At 41.0% G+C, this 20,060-nt stretch overlaps 1 protein-coding gene across 4 annotated transcripts in view; it reads left to right on the top strand.

Annotated features, from left to right (window-relative positions):
* The first annotated feature begins 1,807 nt into the window (after window positions 1-1,807).
* Window positions 1,808-20,060, top strand: part of GOLGA4 (golgin A4) — a 77,540-nt gene continuing 59,287 nt past the window's right edge. For all 4 annotated transcript variants that reach the window (XM_066557642.1, XM_066557627.1, XM_066557635.1 and 1 more), the window contains exons 1-2: window positions 1,808-2,046; window positions 7,804-7,899. In XM_066557642.1, coding sequence (XP_066413739.1) covers window positions 1,960-2,046; window positions 7,804-7,899 — 183 coding nt within the window. In that variant the 5' untranslated portion in view covers window positions 1,808-1,959. The remainder of the gene's footprint in view (window positions 2,047-7,803; window positions 7,900-20,060) is intronic.

The following is a 20,060-nucleotide window of genomic DNA, read 5'->3' as shown; positions in this document are numbered from 1 at the left end:
GCGTAATGGATTTATTAGGTTATTGAAGGTTGTTAAAGGGTTTCCCAAAGCATTCATCAGGCAATGTTCCTCTCACTTGATAATCTCTGAATTTTACCACATGCTGCTGCATATGATATTTAGAGGAAACAGAAGCTACCCCACTGAAGCAGAAAATGTTTAATTTTTATGGATGCAATAAACTTAATTGCCCATTTGATCTTATTTCCTTATGGACTGCTATTCAGATGGTTTTGCCTTTTTAATTCTGGGGACTTTTTCCTATAATTCTGTTTCAACCTACAGGAAAGATACCCTACAAATCTTCAAGATACTTACCTGGCTATTACAGCTTGTAGGTTCAGATTAGCTTTTTTGAAGATGTTTGAATTCAACAGTTGCTCTCACGAAAAATCAGTAGAGTGTGCAAGTCACTGCTGTCATCTGAAGTATGCATACAGTCTTAATAGGAACACACAATATGCATATAGTCTTAACAGGAACACACAAACAAATGGGTCACTACCAGTCACAGTTTATCTACAATTAAACAGACTGTAAAAAAAAATGTTTTTTAAAAAAGGGGGTTTCTTTGCTATTTAAAACATAAAACCATATTTTTATGTTTATTTAATATGGCAAAAAAACCTAGGAAAACCAGCAATTTATTTTTGCTGTATATTTATCTTGATTACTTTTTTAGTCAGTGTAAAACAAATGGGAAAATAATTTCCTATCCGTTCCCCCCCCCCCCCCCCCATCCAAATTACTTAGAGATTTCAGGAGTGTATTTCAGTGAAAACATTTCTGGGCATTTGTGATTATTGCATACAGCCTCCCTAGTAGAAAGCTTTATAGAAGAACGCGTGGTTCATTGTTTCTTGCAAACAGCACCATGTATTTTTTAGCCTTCATACAATGCCACTGTCAACACAGTAAGTTTGAAAATAGTCCCGTTGTTGGAGAATGAATGCTGGCTACTGCTGACAGCCCTTTGCGTCTACATTCGCAGCACTGAACACACACGCACAAACGTCATCCAACAAGGGATCTAAAGCCAGAGGTTTTAACCTTGAGCAGCCAAGAACATTTCTGCCACAGTGTCGTGGAGACAGTAAAAGCAAATGGTAGCGGTAGTAGCAAACACTGTCTTTCCACCTTCAATGGAAGGTTTTAGTTGTAACAGTGTATCTCAGGTTTACTCAAAAGAAAAACGTCGCGACTTATTAGCAGATAGGTTTCCAGGCAGCTTCAAAAAGCAACTATTGGGCATTTTTTTAGTCGGAAGCTTTCACAGGTCTTAGAACCGAGCACCTTTTTGTTACCTTGCTGTCCGGTTCTTCGGCTTGTGAAAGCTTGTCCTCGACACTATCGCTGACCGACTCAGCTGTAAGTCCTCTTACGCGAGGACTTACAGCCCCTCAGAGTCAGCATGCTGGCAAGTCAAGCGTCTCCGTGGCGCGGTTCAGGGTACGGAATCAAACGGCTACGGCGGCGGAAAGACGCAGCGAGGCGGCAGCTTGTACTGCTCTGTTTTTCGTCCGTCCGGACAGAAGTAATCACTCCTCCGCCTGCTACATTCCCAGGACGGCACCGCCTCCCTCGCTCTCCGGGAGAGATGGAGCAAGTAAAGAGATGGAGGCCAGGCAAAGCCGCTTTGCCCCGCCGCAGTCCTGACGCCCAGGGCCGCTCAAACTGCACCTCCGCCCGGGTTGTGGGAGGAATAGCGCCGCGCATTGCGTTTGGAAGTTTGTGCCTCGCCGCACACCGTGCCGACCGAAGCGCTCGGCTCCACGTTGGCTGCGCAGGCGCAGCGGTCGCGGCTGCCTGTGCCCCGCGGAGGGGGTCCGAGGGCGGAGCGGTGGTGGCTCCGCGGGCCGGGGTGAGGAGAGATCGGTTCCACCGCCCCCTGGGCGCCCCTTGCCGCCTGACCAGCCGGCCCGGAAGCCGTACCCTCATCCTCTTCTCCCTCCCGCCACCATGTTCAAGAAACTGAAGCAGAAGATTGGCGAGGAGCAGATGCTGCCGCGCGGAGCGGGTGGACGTGCGAGCTCCCTCCCACCGCAGGTACGGCGAGGAGGGGCTGCTGGGAGACGTGTCCGCCGGACCGTTGTGGGCGCTAGTGACGGCCTTTCACCTGTCGGGACAGGGCCGCCCTTCGCCCGGCAAGGCCTTGGTGTCCTGCAGGTCGGCCGGCCAGGCCTGCGCGACGCGACCCTCCCGCGGCTGCGGCGGCGGGGCCGGTCCGATCGAAGGCTCCGGGGTCGGTCGGCTGGCGGGAATCGCTGCCGGGTCGCTGTCAGCGCGGGGCGGCTTCGCTGGAACTTCGTCATCTAAGTTCTTACCGATCCTCCTCCTGCTAGAAACTGTGCTTCGTTTTTTCCACTCTACAAAAGCTGTCTTGTGGAAGAATGTAAAAACCACCTCTTGCCTGAACGTACAATAGCATGAAACAGAAATGGATTTCTTCTTTAGCATTTAAAGTAATGATACTTTTACGTGTAGTGAATAACAATCCAGCATTGAGTTCCCTAGTTATCCTTTTCTTTCATCTTAATGCTTGTTCTTTCAGTTCTGTACGTCCCTTCTGTTAACATCTTGTAGAGGGCTGGTTTGCTTACCTCGACCTTATTCTTGCATTTTTTGCATTTTTTTAACTGTAGATTAATTGAGAATATAGTATAAATCTGAGAACAAGGCACTTATGTATTCGTTCTAGTAATAATTTAATTGGCCATTTTCCTCTTGTGTGTACTTTCTTTCACTAAGTTATTATAAATGTATTCTAGTAAAGGCTATTTTTAAGTGATAATAATACCCACCAGATAGGGCATGTGTCCAGAGTATGTAAGTGAAAGTGGCCAAAAAAAAGTTGTGATGATTTAATGCATGTGTCAAAGCGGAATATTTTAGGTAGAAAGACTTCAGCAAGTTAACATCCTATTGGCAAAGTCTGCTGATAATGGCTGCCTGTGTCTCATTCTAGGTTAAGTATCCGTGTATCTTGGAATCTAAAAGTATAAAAACTAATATAAACTCTGAATCCTGTGAATGTTAAGCTAGAGACAGGTAATTTAATTAATTTGACAAATAGGTGATTAGTTGCTTGCGCTTGATCTGAATGTAATTTGAACCACTGGGAGATTTGGCACTGCATAGTCACAGTATTAGACCATGGTTTCAAAACTGCTGACAGTTATGTTCTATTATTTGAATCACTCATTTGTGAAATAGAGGTAAGATTTTTGGAAATGGATCTATTGTGAAGTTTTGTGTAGCTTGTTGAGTCTTACTTTAAGGCCTTCCATAGTATTCATTCTGTGCCTTGTCTAGTTAGTGAAGTATGTTTGTGTTAGTTAAGTTTAGAGTGCTGTCTTAATTGCCATATGTGGTGAGCTTTCAGTGCAGTGTAAAAGAGTTTGCAGAGTTTACTGTTTTCAATGTGCAGCAGGTAAATTATGATACCTTTCACACAGCATTGTAATCCACTTAGTTCAGGATATTGTAATCCGCTTTGTTCGGGATGCTCTGTGCATGTGTTCAAGAGTTGATACTCTCTGAAAATCATTCTGCTGAATAAATATGGGCTTACGTGCATATATGCACCCAACAGCATAATATACTTTAGTCTTTATCTGGCTCTTGAAAAATTAGCTTTGACAAATACTCTGAAACCTGATATGAGAGTTTATAGTAAATTATACCTAGTCTATAGACCTAGTCTGCTGTACTGTGGACAGAGCAGATTATGTAACTCAAGGGTTGACATAAATGGAAAGGCAAAAGCAAGAAATTACAACAAGACATTACAACAATTTTATTTCATGTGAAATAGTTGTCTTGCAATGTTTCTTACTACTCAGTTGCTCTCAAGTAACACTAGGGGGAAATAGTTAAATTTGATCTTAGGAGTAAACTAAGTTTGTCTTCTCACTTCTTGTATCTCATTTGAAAACAGAGTCTGAAGGAAAAAGTGAGGTTTTGAGGCTTATACTGTTGTCTTGCAAAAAGTGTGGGATATGCTTTTTTTCATTTGCTTTTATTCAGATCAGTAATTCAGATCCTCATAATGCATTCCTTCCTGGCAAAACATTTTCAGACCAAATTTTCCTAACTCTTACCATTTCTTAGTTTATGAAACTCATGTTTGCATTAATTTTTGCTCTTTTTTTCCCTACACCCTGTTGTAGAGAGGCTTCACTCACTATGCTCTCTACCCTCTATGCTCTACTTATATCCCTTACTTTGAGACCTAGAACTTCACATTTGTACTTTGGTTTGTAGTGTCCAAGACTAAATTTACTAATTTAAGACTGGTGTAAAACTGGAGGTAAAATTTCTCAAGTATAACTTGAGAAATATAACCTTTTCTGAGGAGGTGTTTGTAGGCCTTCCTCTTTCATATGAATGGTTAGCTAACTGATGTCATCTGTCAAATTGAGAATAGCTGTCCCTCATAGTCTGAGGAGCACATCTCTTTCTGATGGCTGACAGGGTGGAAAAAAAGCGCCGTTGCAATTACCAATGTCTTAAACTGCTACTTGTCCAAGATTGTCACCTGACAAATAGGGATGAAGAAAAAGTGGAGACAGGCAGTACTTTCTTTGCCACAGTTTTTAATAGTACTGACAGACCTTGGTCTGCCTGGTCCTGAGTCAGAGGACCATGACTGCAGGAACATTAACTTTTCATTTGTGAGCACGGAAATTTTAACAGACAAGTTGTGTCAGTTGAATGAATGTTTATAAGTTCATGGGGCCTATGGGATTCAACCCAGGGTACTAAAGGAGCTAGGAGATGTTACGGGTAGGACCCCTCTCAGCCGTCCTGGGAATCTGGGGAGGTCCCTGCTGACTGGGAGCTAGCCAGTGTTATTCCAGGTTACTGGAAGGGCATGAGGAAACATGCAGGAAACTACAGAGTTAACCTCAGAACCTGGGAAAATTATTAAGAAAATCATATTGTATGCTGTTGAAAGACATGTAAAGAACAGTGCAATCATCAGACAGTCAACGTAGGTTCACAAAGGGAGAATCCTGTTTAAAAAACCTTCTGCAGTAAGTTCACTTGCCTGGTAGACAAAGGGAAGGTGGTGGATGTAGTTTTTCTGGGTTCAATAAAGGCTTTTGGTACTGTTCTTCCCGGTATTTCTTCCAGCAAGTTTTCCAACAGTGTGATGAGCAGGTATGCAGTGCACTGGGTGAAGAACTGGTTGAAGAGCAGGGCTCAAATTATTGCAGCAAACAGGACATCTGGCTGCTGACCTGTTACCAGTGGTGTTCCTCAGGGCTCAGGTCTAGAGGCAGCTCTGTTCAGTCTCTTCATCAGTGATCTGGAGGCTGCAGTTGAATGTGCAGATAGTTAGGTGATGATACCAAACTGGGAAGTGCTGCTGACTCTCTCATGGGGTAAGAGGCTTTGCCTTGCAGAGGGATCTGGATTGATTGGAGCATTGAGCAGTCACCAGTGACATGAAGCTGAGCAAGACCAACCAAATGCTGGGTTCTGCACCTGGATGGAGTAATTCCAGACACAAGTGTGAAGTGGGAGAGGAATAGCTGGAGGGCAGCCCTGCAGAAGGGGGTTTGGGGGTGCTGGTTGGCAGGAAGATCAATGGCATCAGCAGTGTGTGTGCCCTGGCAGCCAAGGGGGCAAACCTCATCTGGGGGTGCATCAAACACAGCATCACCAGCCAGCCAAGAGAGGTGATTATCCCACTGAATTCAGCACCGGTGCAGCCTCACCTCGAGTACTGTGTGCAGTGCTGGGCCCCACTATTTTAAAGGGATGTGAAGGTCCTTGAGTATGTCCTGAGAAGGGCACCAAAGCAGGGGAAAGGGCTGGCAGGAATGTGCTCTGGGGAGAACTGAGGGCACTGGGCTTGTCTGGTTTGGAGAGGAGGAGGCTGAGGGGTGACCTCACTGCTCCCTACAGCTTCCTGAGGAGGAGAAGTAGAGAGGGAGATAGTGAGCTCTTCTCCCTGGTACATAGCACCAGAACATGCAGGAATAACTCAAACTGTGTCTGTCATGGGAGATTTGGACTTGACATAAGGAAACACTTTTTTACCCAGAGGGTGGCCAAAACATGGAATAGGCTTCCTGGAGAGGTGGTTGGTGCCTTCCTCACCCTTGCCTGTTAGTGCTGAAGAGGCATGGGCAGTGCCCTTAAAGCCATGCTTTAACTTTTAGTCAACCCTGAGCTGGTCAGGAAGTTGAACCCTTCCAATTTAACTGTACTATCCTGTTTCAGCTCTTTTTGGTTTTGCATAAGATCAATGAATATTGGTGCTGCAAAGCTTAGTGCCACTGAAATGACTGTAAATTGACAAGAAGTCTGAATGCAGCAGTGAGAACTGTAGAACCATTAAGGTCAGGGTGAAGAGATGTGTTCATACTGCTTCTAAGCAGTGACAAAGTGACCTTGAATGTTTCTGGCCCTCACCAAACAGAAGGAAATTGATTTTCAAATAATCTTTAAAACCCTGGCATTAGATTGAGGGTAGGAATAAAAGAAGAGTAGGCTGTCAGCATTAATAGGTTAGGTTTTGTATAAATCCTATGAATACTTTGGTATGATTGTTTTCAGCAGAACATAAAGCTTTCATGATGAATAGCTATTTGGTACTAGGTAAGCTGTTTGACTTTTGAATAGTATTTTCAAGTTGAGACATTGGCCTGCCTCTTCAGACCTGTAACTATGACTGATTTTAGAATAATTTTGATATAAAAAAGAAAAAATACAGCTACCACTCCTGGTTCCAGACCTATTCAGCTGATAGAAATTTCAAGAAGAGGTAGGGTCAAAACATGCATGTGCTTGCCTTATATCCTGGGTGAAGTACCCCTGGGCCCTTCCCACAGGTGGAACTTCTGGTCATCTGACCACTCTGGGCCTGGATTTGGGCTCCAGGGGCAGAGTATGGCACATTTCCTCAGGTGTGCCAGGTATTGGCAGCCACTGCACGACTGGGATACAGGTCCAGAGGGATGGGGTCTGTGCAGGAAGGCATCACCTCATCAAAGCAAGGCCTGACCTTCCTCTTCCTCCTGCCACATGCCTGAAATATTTCCTTCCAGCATTTCACAATATCTGATGAGAAATCTTGCTAATTACTTTCTTTTGTATAGATCTGCTTGTTGATAACTTTATTACTCATTACATTTACACTGAAATTTTATATTTGAAGTTTGAATGATAAGGTTGGCAAGGTAGTTTCTTTGAGTTGGTGTGACTTTTTAGAACCTCAGTTTGAATGAAGTTGTAAAATTCCTGTGAATAGATGTTTAGTTTTGATAGGAACAACAAGTACATATAGACATCAAAATATATAGCAATTTCTTGCTCCTTTTTCATTGTTTAGATTCAGTGTTATAAATACCACAAATTTAAAGTTCATAAATTTTCTTAGTGTAATTTTTTGTTGTTAATTTTCTAAGTTCTTGATCAGATTCTGGTCCACTTCTAAATACTTGAATACTTGACCCTGTCAAATCACTAAACTTTTAAACCTCAAGCAACTGTAATATGTTCCTAAAATATTAGGAGGCTTGTTTTTCCAATATGGTCTAAGAGGACCATAGTCAGAAATAATGAAAATAACCCATTTTATTGTTTGTTCTTGTGGCTGATTCATGACACATTTTGCTCTGGGGACTTTTTAAGAAGGTAGAACTTGTCACAGACAGTTGTTTTCTTTAAAAAGATCTAGGCTAGGTTTCACTGAGATGATACAGTTAGTAATTCTTGAAGTAAATTATGATACAGAAAAATTAGTTCTGGAGTTAATAGTATAACTTGTTGATATACATGATCTCTCTATAGGTCCCTTCCAGATCCCCTCCATCAACTGGCAACAGAATAAGGACAACTTCATTTACAGATCAGAATCATGAAGGCACTTTAACACCAGACAAAGAGGTCAGTTGAGAACTGTTTTTCTCTGCTTTTCACCTTAAAAAATCTGACTTTATGTCCTTTTTTTATTTCTCAATCTCACTATTTTCTGTGTATTTATAGCTATGAATAGTCTGTTTTTTAGGTTAAATACTGAAGTGTTTAATAGTAATAAAACAGATCTTTAGGCTGTAGTGATTAACCCCCAGATTAGGAAACGCTTTAAGTCTTCAGGTCTTAAAAATCTTACTCCTGAACTGAACTCAGTGAGGTAGTGGGACAGAGGATACATTCAGAGAGACTCACTTCTTTTTTGTCCCACTTTTGGTTGAAAAGCTAGGTGAATCCAGGTAATTTGAGGTGGATGATCCAAAGGATTTATACCGAGCATTTGTGATTGTTTCTAACTATGCCAGTAGTAAGTATCAAACTCTTATTTCCCTCACTCCACTTCCTTTCTCCCCTCCCCCCAAACTTAAAACCAACCCAAGCCCCCCTGCCTTCCTCCCACCCCCCCGCCCCCCCAAAAAACTGAACAACAAACTAAACTGAGTCTAAATTATCAGTCATAAAATACCATTAAAATCATTATCAGGATGATGGGTAACCTTGACTTGCATAATAAAGCAAACAAAGAAGATAATCTGCACTTACCTTGTTTCATATGAAGTACTATGGCTCTTTTGAAGCAACTTGATTTAAAAAAAAAGGCAACAAATGCAAATAAACAAAACATTTCCCTGGCTTAGTGAGCATGGACATAGTCTGGTAGCATAAAACAGGATGCTTCTGTGATTCTGTGAACTTTTTCAGAGGAAATGTTTTGTCCTTGTCAGAGAATTCAGTTGCTTTGTTTTGCTACAAAAAATGATGCATTTTATTGCAGTGGATCAATCCACTTTAATTTTTAACACCATTTTTTCTTTAGGAGATAATCAGCTATACCTGAAATTTGTAATGGATTTCATTATGAATGCTATCAGTGATTCCAGCTTGGCAGTTTGCTTCCTGCAATAGTAGAAATTGAAGGGAAAGTACTTCATGATTTTGTTTTGTATTTTGGTCCTTTTTAATAAATGCTTATTTTTTCTACTGTGATATGTATATATATATGTGTGTGTGTGTGTATGTATATACATCTGTAATGAATTCCCTCTCTCCTTGGAAAAAGATTTTCTGTTAACTGGTGCTCCAGAATGTTAGCAAGCAGCATCACTTGGGATAATACTAAGTTTTTCAGTAAGGAGAGTTTTCTGTTTTTAATACAGGGTATAGAAGTAGCATATTGCCACATGAGAACTACTACTGTGGCCTAGAGGGAGTTGGTACTGAGAGTTGATTCCCCTGTTTGGTTTTTTTTTTTTTTTTTTTTTTTTAATTGTATAACCTGCAAAAGAACTGATTTGGCCAAGGTTTTCTTCATGATTTCTATTGAGAACTACATTTACTTCATTACATAAGTGTTGTCCCCAGCAAACTCCATTTTCAGAGTGCTGTTCCAGAGAAACAAGAGAAGCAAAGGATTCTCCATAGCACATGCCAAGTTACATTGGAAGAACATTAATCTCTAAATAGACTGGTTAGACTGGAATGACCAGAGAGGCAGAAGAAGAAAGAAGATTAGGAGTAGAAACAGAAGTATTAAAGTACCATCAGATTTGCAGTTATCCTTGGTCTTAGGGGAGCTGCCATAACAGTTTTACTTGTGAAACACATCCTTTAATTAGAAATTCAAGAAGTAGTGAATTCCTAGGGGGATGAAAACCTCTTTTTTTTTTGTTGGTTTTACATCAAACAGAATATTTTACAAAAAATTAAGTTTAAATGATTAAAACAAGAAACCTAATTTCTCCAAAATTTCTCATAAATGTTGGCAGTATGATTAAAAGTAAATCATCTTTGAAATCTGTTGGATTAAATTTTCATAAAATTCAGTTCAGCAGCAGTATACAATGCTTAAATAAGATGCAGATATTGCATATTGTCACTGAAAATACATGCCCTGATTCTATGAATGCATTAAGTCTTTTGGAGGGTTTTTTTTTGCGGTGTTCTCATTTGACCAGGCAGTTGTTTTATGTGCCGGTGTCAATGGCAGTGGCATTACAGTGAGCTGTTAGGCTACATTTAATACACTGAAAATATTTGGTTGAGGAGTATTGTATGCTAAAACGTTTTTGCAGTACATGAATAATTGCTATCCCTTTTTAGTACTGAAAGCTAAGCAAAATTAGTGTTTCATAATTTTTTTGTATGTTTTGTGTCCTCTGTGAGCTATGTTTTAGTATGTCTTTAAATAGATCAGGATTTTGTATTTTTACTTCCATAGTATTAAAATTGCAAGTATCACACATGAAATCTTTGGTTTATTCTCAGAATATTTTTATAATAAAAATAATTTCAGAATTAGTTACAGTTGTAAATGACATCATTAGTCTAATCAAATAATTATAATAAAACATACGTGCCAGCATTTTTGCTTTATACTCTACAATGAGAAGATTTAAAAAATAATATTTCAAGATTCCAAGATGCTATCAGTTTAAAATAAACCTACAACTTGTATGCTCCATTTATGTAATACCAGGTAAGTTTCTTTTTAATGCCAGCTTTCCTTTTCAGCTTGTATTTTATTTGATATATGAATCTGCAGTAGCAGTGTTACAGAAAACCTCAAAATTTTTTAATGTATAGGAAAAGGCAGAGGTCTGACTAGTTCTGTATTCTCTTACTGCAAGTAGCTTGTAAAACATGATCACATTGTGAGGTAAAACTACTTCCGGAGAACTTCACTGACATTTTGCATACCCAGTGCTTTTTGATTTGGTATGCTGCTATTTGAAACAGCCCTAGACTATTAAAATATGCTTATTTAGTGAGTTCCTTCTTTTCTATGGAAAAATAGTGTTCAGTTTTCAAACTGTTACCACATTGACTTTTGAACAGAGTTTGAGGTGAAATACATAAATTGTATTCATTACAGCTCCTGTAAGTTAAAAATGTTATTTTTATTCTACGACGTTATACTTGTTTACAAGTATACAAGACCCAACTGCAGAAGATAATAAAGCTAGTGCTAGTTTGCTATCAGCTGAGAGCAAGCAGCTGATGGATTGCTGTGGGTGACCTACCAGTCATGCATCCAAATGTCACTGATATCATAATGAGTGTTATGGAAGTGACAGCAGAACACAATATATGTAGCACTTAGACCTAAAGAAACTTAACCAAGGTACTTTTTGGTCTCAGTTTAATGGTATATAATGGCTGTTTTAGTAAATTAGTTGAAATGTTTCTTTAACATTGGTTATTAATGAAGCATGACAAGTAAAGCTGAAATAATATACCTTCAGTACCTTTGTTATTCCTGTGTCTTTTCTGTATTCATATACTTTATTTGAAGTACTTCTAAATAGGTGTTGCCATGCAAAGATGGTAGTGGTTCAGATATATCTGTATTTTTTTCCTTTCTGATATTTAGGACTAATTTTTGGAGGCTGCATAAGCTAGTTTGAATCTAAACTACTTGTATTTTATAACTCCTGATACATACAGGATGCTTAGATGCTTAGTTGGCTCATCAAAATGAAAAGCAAACCAGAAAATACCTATTTGATTTCTGTACTACAGCTTTCTGAAAGTGCAGTTCAGCTCTCCTAGATCCTGGGACTTTATTGCAGAGAGGAACTCTTGAAACTTTAGCTCCTCAGTTTTTCCTATTCCCTTAGGACAAATAACCAAATATATTTATATATTTTACTCTGGGGAATACGTTCTTTTTAAGTAAGAGTTGAAAGAAAACCTTTAGCTGATAGTTGACATCTTCTAGCTTCTTGAAGTAGATGAGGAAATGGTGGCTTTTCACTTAGACAAGTTTTCTAGTCTCATCCTCTTTCTTCTGTCTTGCTGTGCTGGTATATAACATAACAAAACTACTCATGTACAGTTAATAGAAGCTTTTAAGTGTTAACATACTACAAATACACATATGCTGTGATGCACTTTGCTAACAAGATGTATGAATTTTCAAATTTGCTTGATAACAGGCTAATACAAAATTTAGAACTACTGATTCTCTTCTTTTTCTGAAAGGGAATAATCATTACCTTTGGCAATCAAACATACTACATGCATGTAACATGTATAATATTCACCTACTGCCATCTCCAGAACAATGAAACTTGGGCCAAACTCTGATCCCTGTTGAATTTTGGGGTTTCTTTCACAGCATATTAAGGAAGCTGTTTAATCTAGGAATTGCATGTTCTTTGGCCTTTGCACCCCACTCACCAGAATCCTTGTGAAAGAAGATTTGAGCATGGTAATTCTTCAGAGGAATGAGGAATAATAATAATAATAAGAACACAGTCATTTCTAGAGTTCAGAAAGTCCTTAAAGATCAAGTAAGGCTGCTTCATTTAGGCCAAACTTGAGGGCTACAAAAACTCTTCAGAATGTTGAAAATCCAAAGGTTATTTAAACAATAACTGTATGTGTCCTTTGATAGGATACTGAAGGTAACATCATCTGGTGTTTGGCTTCATCAACCATTTTACCTCATTTGCAGCTTTCTATCCAAGATAGAAACATTTGTTACTCAATAGGATTTTACTTGCAGAAAACCAGAATAAGCCTTAAATTTTGTGTCAGAAGGTCAGTAATGTCACAGTTTGCTAAGGAAGCATTCCTCTTTGACTGCCCATGAGCCACTATGGCAGTCGCACTCACACCACCCTAGGCTTTTGCTGCTGGGACTGAAGCCCCTTCACCACAAGCAGCTCCAATGAGCTGATGGGTGCCCCACCTGACTCCCCACACACTCATACTGAGACAAGTTTCACGATGCTCACATGTCAGACAAGTTTCCCTCACTGCCTTGATCCAGGGTTTCCCATAGCAGAGTCCTAGACTCTGCTTCCTTTAAGAATTTTTATCATGGTGCAGCAATATAATGGCAGATGGAGTTGGGTATCTCCTTTAGGGACCCTGAACAAAGGAGTGCCTGGCTTTCATTTTGTGTGCCTGTTTTAATGGTGATATTTGATCTGGGGTCTTCTCACTGTTCATTGGGTTCTACAGAGTCTCTGGGTAGCTGGACACAGTCCAGCTGGCATGGCAAGGCTGTGCCTTTTTGTTGGGCAAAGGGCTCATCACTGGGGGTTTCAGCCATTTCTCCCCACCCAGGGCACAATCTGTAGTTTGCAGTGCCATTGTATACTGAGCTACCTGTACTATTTGTAGTCCTCAACAGCCTTCAGTTTATAAATTTGGTGCCTGAGATTAAGGTCAGTATGGGCTAGGGAGATTATTTACCCTGGACTATCACAGAATTAGGATTGAAAGGAACCTATGGAGATTGTAGCATTGGAGTCTTTCGGTTGGCAAGGATAGGTTGGATCCAGTCTACACAGGCACCCTCACCCAGTGTCGTTCAGCTCTAAATGCAGATGTATCATGGGCCAGAGAGCTGGACGGTGCTAAGACCTCAATGAATCACATGTGTAACTGGAGCTCCTATAAAAGGAGCTGCGGGAATAAACTCAAGGCTGTTCATCACAAGAACTTTGGAGTGTGTGTCGTCCCTGTCTCTGACCCACTCCTCCCCCCACCTCCTAACGTTACAGGAGATCATGTAGTCAAACCCTGTTCCAAGGCAGGGTCACCTAGAGCAGGTTACACAGGAAATGAATGTGTCCAGGTAGGTTTTGAATGTCTTCAGAGAGGGACATTCTATGACCTCCCTGGGAAGCCTGTTTAGTGTTCTGCTTCCCTAAATGTAAAGAAGTTCTTCCTCATGTTGAGGTGGAACTTTCTGTAGTTTAGTTTATGGCCATTACTCCTTGTCCGGTCACTGGGCATCACTGAAAAGAGTCTGGCACCATCCTCTTGACAACCTTCTTTGAGATATTTGTATGTATTGATTAGATCTCTTCTCTGTCTTCTCTTTTTAGACTAAACAGGCCCAGGTCCTGCAGTCTTTCCATATGAGAAAGATATTCCAGACCCCTAATTATCTTTGTGGCCCTCTGCTGGAACCTCTCCAGTAGCTCCTTATCTTTCTTGTACTGAGGAGTCCAGAACTCCACATAGCACTCCAGATGTTGTCTTATTAGAGCTGAGTAGAGGGGAGAATCACCTCCCTCAACCTACTGGGCACAGTTTTCCTGATGTATCCCAGCGTACCATGGGCTCTCCTAGCTGCAAGGGCACTGCTGACTCATGGTAAACTTGCAGCTGCTCCAAGACTCCAAGGTCCTCTCTGCAGAGCTGCTCACTTCAGCCCCTAAGATGTACTGATACTCGGGGTTATTCTTTTCCAGGTGCAGTCCCCTTGTTGAACTTCATTAGGTTTCTTTGTGCCCAATTCTCCAGCTTATCAAGGTCCTGCTAAATGTCAGCACAGCCTTTAAGTGTATTAGCCACTACCCCCAGAGTGTATTTGAAACAAAGTGTTGGAAGATCTTAGTAGGATTTCTATAGCAAGCTTCAAGTATGAAACGATGGTATTCTTAGGATTAGAAAAGGTTAAAGAATGATCTATATCTTTGCATCTTCTGTTTACAGTATGCTGTATGCTTCATCTCAGTTGATTCTAGCTTATCTAGTTTTATTGATTGCTCTACCAGCCTACTGCTGATATGCTGCTAGTGATACGTTAGACAATATAGCACCAAATGTATTTAATGTTTCTGAAGCTAGTAAGATAATTCATAGTGGGTTTTAGAACAAATCCTGAAGCACAAGGATCCTGTGTGGTAATACTATTTAATGTTGGCTGACTAGCAGGTTGCTTCTTGCCTGTTTGCAGGCAGAGGTGAATTTTTTTTTTGTGATTTTTAATAACCCCTTCCTTAACATCCCCACCCCAGAGTTAACTAGACAGTTAGTTCTTAAAGTTGTACTGAATAGTTGGTTGAAAAAAAAGAAAAATGCAGATAAAAACACATGTATATATTGGAAAGCATTAAGTAGTGTAATTACAGGACTCACTAGAGGGCTCTGCCCATAATTTAACTAAATATGTACCAGGTTATGAGCTGTCAGAGTGTTGTGGTGTGACATTGGCCAGATGTCAGGCACTTAGAAAAGCCATTCACTCACTCACTCTTGTTACAGTTGGGCAGAGGAGAGGGAAAGGAAATTAATGGAGGGTTCATGAGTTGAGATAAGAACTGGGGGAAAACACTCTAAGGGCAAAATAGGTTAAAATTTAAAGGTGTAAGGTAAATTTGTTATTAACAGAGTCAGAGAAGGATAACAAGAACGAAAATAAGCCTTCTAAATACCTTTCTTCCCACCCCAGCCCCTCCCTCTTTCCCTCTGACAGTGTAGGGAGACAGGGAGTGGGGAATTTGGTTAGTTCATCACCCGAGATCTTTTTCTATTTGCTCAGGGAGGGAAGTCTTTTCTCTGCTATGCCGTGGGATCCCTCCCATGGGAGATGGCTCTCCGTGAACTCCTCCAGCCTGGCTCCAATCTTACAAGCAGCAGTCCTGCCAAAACTGCTGCAACATGAGTCCCTCCCATGGGCAAACAATCTTTCTGAAATTGCTGTGGTGTGGGTCGCTCATTTGCAGGGTGCAGTCCTTCCGAGGATAGGCTACTCTAGTTTGGAAGTTCCACATGGTGGAAGCTTGTAGCCATTTCTCACAGAAGCCATTTCTGTGGCCCTCCCTCATTACCAAAAAACCAGGCCATGCCATGTTGGGGCCTCTAGCTTGTCAGAGTGACCCTGAGAAATGTTAGAAAGTCTCTTTTCCCAGCCTGGTGCTTGAAGAAGGAGTCAGAACTCTTTCATTTCTTGGTCTCAAGGTTGTTTATTGTATCTTATCTATAAAATTCTTTCTCCTGTCCTGCCGAGGTCCACTCAGCAAGACAGTCACAGGCATTCTGCCTGCCCCTGGGTCAGTGTTATGTCTTTATACTAAAAACTACGTATACGATGTTTGCAATTACTTTCCAGTACCTATCACCTATGTTAGACAGTGAGCTTCTACTCTAAACCAATCTAAAAGTGCCAACATCACAGCAGAAGATGAAGGCCAAGAAGAAGGAGAAAGGCAGGACATGCCCAGATCCCTCCATCTTGCCCCCCTGAATCCCATTCTAAAAACCCCAAAATCTACTTTTTCACCTTGTGATAAATTCACTATCATTCTACTTAATTTGTCATGGCTTGCAGATCTTCATCTAAGGTTGGTAACTTGCTCCACGGGTCATAATCAAAACCACAGGCATTTCTGGGCTCTGTGCCAGGGTCTCTGAGACCCCTGGCAGGCTCTTGGCTGCTCAGGATAGCCAGAGAGATGTCCTGGGTCCTGACAATGCCAAATCAACACAAATATACTGTAACAAAAATACTGTAAGCAAGTCCTTAAATGTTTTCGTTGTTGGGTCACCTAACATTGGAGAGTGGAGCATGAACTCACTAATGGGCAAATGCAGCCAGATCCATATGTATTAAAGAAATACCACTTTTGGACCATGACTGTATATTCTGTCTTTGGTAGCTATTTGAAGTGTGAAACACTCGTCTTGGCTACTGAAGAGGAAATACTTTGAAATTTCATCTTGATAGAGGGCTCACTGTTCTGTCTCACTATTGTTGTGCCTTCTTTACTTGTAAGATTGGCTCACAGAATCACAGAATTAAGGTTAGAAAGGACCTTTGAGATCATCAAGTCCAACCTATGACCTAACATCGCCTTATCAACTAGACATGGCACTAAGTGCCCCATTCAGTCTTTTCTTAAGCACCTCCAGGGATGGTGACTTCACCACCTCCCTGGGTAGCCGATTCCAATGCCCAGTCACTCTTTCTGTGAAGGACTTCTTCCTGATATCCTCCTAAATGTCCTAAACCTAAACGTTCTCTGATGCAGCTTAAGACTCTCAGTTGTTTCCTGGGAGAAGAGACCGACCCCCACTTGGCTACAACTTCCTTTGAGGCAGTTGTAGAGAGTGAAAAGATCTCCCCTCTCTCTCCTTTTCTCCAGGATAAGCAACTCCTCAGCCATTCCTCATGGGACTTGTGTTCCAGACCCTTCCCCAGCCTTGTTGCCCTTCTCTGGACATGCTTCAGCATCTCAACATCCTTCCTAATTTGAGGGGCCCAGACCTGAACACAGTACTCAAGGTGTGGCCTCACCAGTGCCGAATCCAGGAGAAGAATCACTTCCCCGGTCCTGCTGGCCGCACTATTCCTGGTACAGGGCAGGATGCCATTGGCCTTCTTGGCCATGTCGGTACACCGCTGGATCATGTTCAGTCTGCCATCCGTCAGTACTCCCAGGTCCCTTTCTGCCTGGCCTCTGTCCAGTCTCTCTGTCCCCAGCCTGTAGTGCTGTAGGGAGTTGTTGTGGCCAAAGTGCAGGACCTGACACTACTCTTGTTAAACCTCATATCGTTGGATTTGTCCCATCAATCCTGCCTGTCCAGGTTGCTCTGCAGAGCTCTCCTACCCTCCAGCAGATTGAGATTCACACCCAACTTGGTGTCATTGGTAGATCTGCTAATGGTAGACTCGATCCCTTCATCCATATAATCAGTAAAGATATTAAGCTGGTCTGGGCCCAGCACAGATCCCTGGGGGATGTCACTAGTGATGGGCCACTAATTGGATGCAACACCACCATCACTCTCTGGGTCTGGCCATCCAGCCAGTTCTTAACCCAGCAAAGAGTGCACCTCTTCAAACCATGGGCTGCCAGCTTTTCCTGGATTTTCCCATGGGAGACAGTGTCGAAGGCTTTGCTCAGTCCAGGTAGACAACATCGACAGCCTTCCCTGCATCCACAAGGTGGGTCACCTCGTCATAAAAGGAGGTCAGGTTGGTTAGGGCCTGCCCATCCTAAATCCATGCTGGCTGGTTCTGATCCCTTGGCCACCTTGTAGGTGCTGTGTGATCACACTCAAGATGATCTGTTCATAACCTTGCTGGGCACCGAGGTCAGACTGATAGGCTTGTAGTTTCCTGGATCCTCCTTTTGGTCCTTCTGATGCATGGGCATTAGATTGACCAGATTCCAGTCATCTCAGACCTTCCCAGTTAGCCAAGACTGATGGTAAGTGAGAGAGAATGGCTTAGGGAGCTCTTCTTCCACCTCACTCATCACTCTAGTATGGATCCCATCTGGTCCCACGGGCTTGTGAGCATTTTAAGTGGCTTAGCAGGTCACTAACTGCTTCTTTCTGGATTGCAAGGGGGCTATTTATTCTCTGTCTGTCTGATAGTTCAGGAGGCCAGTCCATCTCAGGACAACCTGTCCATTTGTTAAAAACTGAGGAAAAGAGGCCTCCTTCTCTTCTGTGCTTGCCTTTACTCAAGCAAGAAGGGGCAAAGCTGAGATGATTTAGAAATGTTCTTGCATCATGATCAGCATCAGTGATACTGAGCAGAATTTTTAATTGCATTCTACTGTTTGTGTAAGCTTTTTAGTTATGATGGAGACACTGAAGTTGTATGTCTGCAAATTCAAGCAGTACTGCATCAATTTCCTTTTTCTCAAATTCATAACTGCTATATGGATTGGCATGTTTTAGGCGTTGAATAGTTTGATCTTACTGTGTTAAAACAGGGTTGCATATCCCTATCAGTTGTCCAGGTAGCTTAAATGAATTTTAAAAATGAACTTTTGCCATTGCTTACAGTTCTGTCATCTTACCTGTATGTTTTGGGTTTTATAATTAGTATTTTGTGAAAGAATGAATTTGTAGATTTGTGAATTTATGTCTGAGCCTTCTGAACGTGGCTACACTAACATGGTCATCGACTTCCAGGGATTACTGAAAATCTAACAATTCACAGACACTGAACAAGCTGACAGACCATCTTTTTTGGGGGGGATGAACTTGTTAGGGATCAAATAGGAATCCTTTTTAATGCAAACTTTGGTGTACTAAATAATGCAATTAGGATTAAGCAAAGTAATGCTATGGTGAAATGTCGCAACTTAGTATTTCGAGCACTAGCAGGCTATTACTGTGAAGAGATAATTTAAATTGTATGTGGTTCCTGAAGTTCTTGATGGTCATGTTGTTAAAAGTGATTTAATTAAGCTGAAGATAATATATGTTACATGTTAATAATGTTCATAATCTTTTGGTTAATAATATTTGCCTAATCCATTTATCAGTGCTTTGCAAACTGTCTTTCATTTTCTTAACTGGTCCTCTCCAAACATGCAAAGTAATTTTTATCTTTAAAAAATTGATAATTTTATTTGTGAGTTTGCATGCTTCTAATTCATGAGGCCATCAGGCTTGCTTGTAGTATTGCTGCTGTATGTTTGTACACTTTTGTATACATAGTACATGCCTTTTCTTTTATTGGCATATGCCCTTTCAAGAGGAGCAAGAATTTGTGCAGCCATCAACAGTTGATGAAGATTTTCTGGATCCATTATCACTTGTCAGTTTTGTCAATTTCCTTATTTTTCTCTTGTCTGAATGCTCAGAGGAGGAAAAAAATGTAGGTGGGTTTTACACGCCTGTATGTGTATATATATATATGTATACATACATACATGTACACATATACAAATATATGTACATACACACATACACACACATTTATAGATATAAATGTATGCATGAGGAGCTTTTGCAAGAGTAAGCTTTTAAGCTTACTCTTAAGAATTGTACTTCTGACAGGCTGAGAGAGGAGGACAGCAAACTCCATGTGTTGTTGCTACCACAGTGAATGCATAGGGCAAGTGTGTTGAGGCTCTGGGGGGATGAAGATTGAGAGCATGAGGAATGTGACCATTTTTTTATTAGCAGCTCATCTTTGCAGTAACTTAAAAGTGAGAAATTTCAGCTTTGTTGGCAAATATTTATTGGTGAATCTGAGGCTATTTATTGTATATGGCTCTCACAGAATATTTACCATTTCTTATATTTTGTGAACATAAATTCAAAGTCATGAAGGGTTTGGCAAACACAAATTCAAAGTCATGTAGCCTTTCAGATCTTCCCTGTGAAAATATTTCTCTTTCAATTTGAATTTACGTAACTAATCTGCTACAGCACTGGAATAAATGTAATTGTCACCAAAAAAAAGTAATTTAAACTCCTAACTTATATTAGTATTTGATTCCTAAAAGTACTGTTTGGTAACTTGATAGAGGGGTTTGTCTCATTATTTCAGAACAATTTTGTTTTATTTAGTTTGGATCTAGTCAGCA

The sequence above is a fragment of the Molothrus aeneus genome, chromosome 1, assembly GCF_037042795.1.
Source record: "Molothrus aeneus isolate 106 chromosome 1, BPBGC_Maene_1.0, whole genome shotgun sequence".
In the NCBI taxonomy this organism is placed as follows: domain Eukaryota; kingdom Metazoa; phylum Chordata; class Aves; order Passeriformes; family Icteridae; genus Molothrus; species Molothrus aeneus.
The sequence above is the reverse complement of the archived record's forward strand: the minus strand, read 5'-3'. Positions and strand labels throughout refer to the sequence as shown.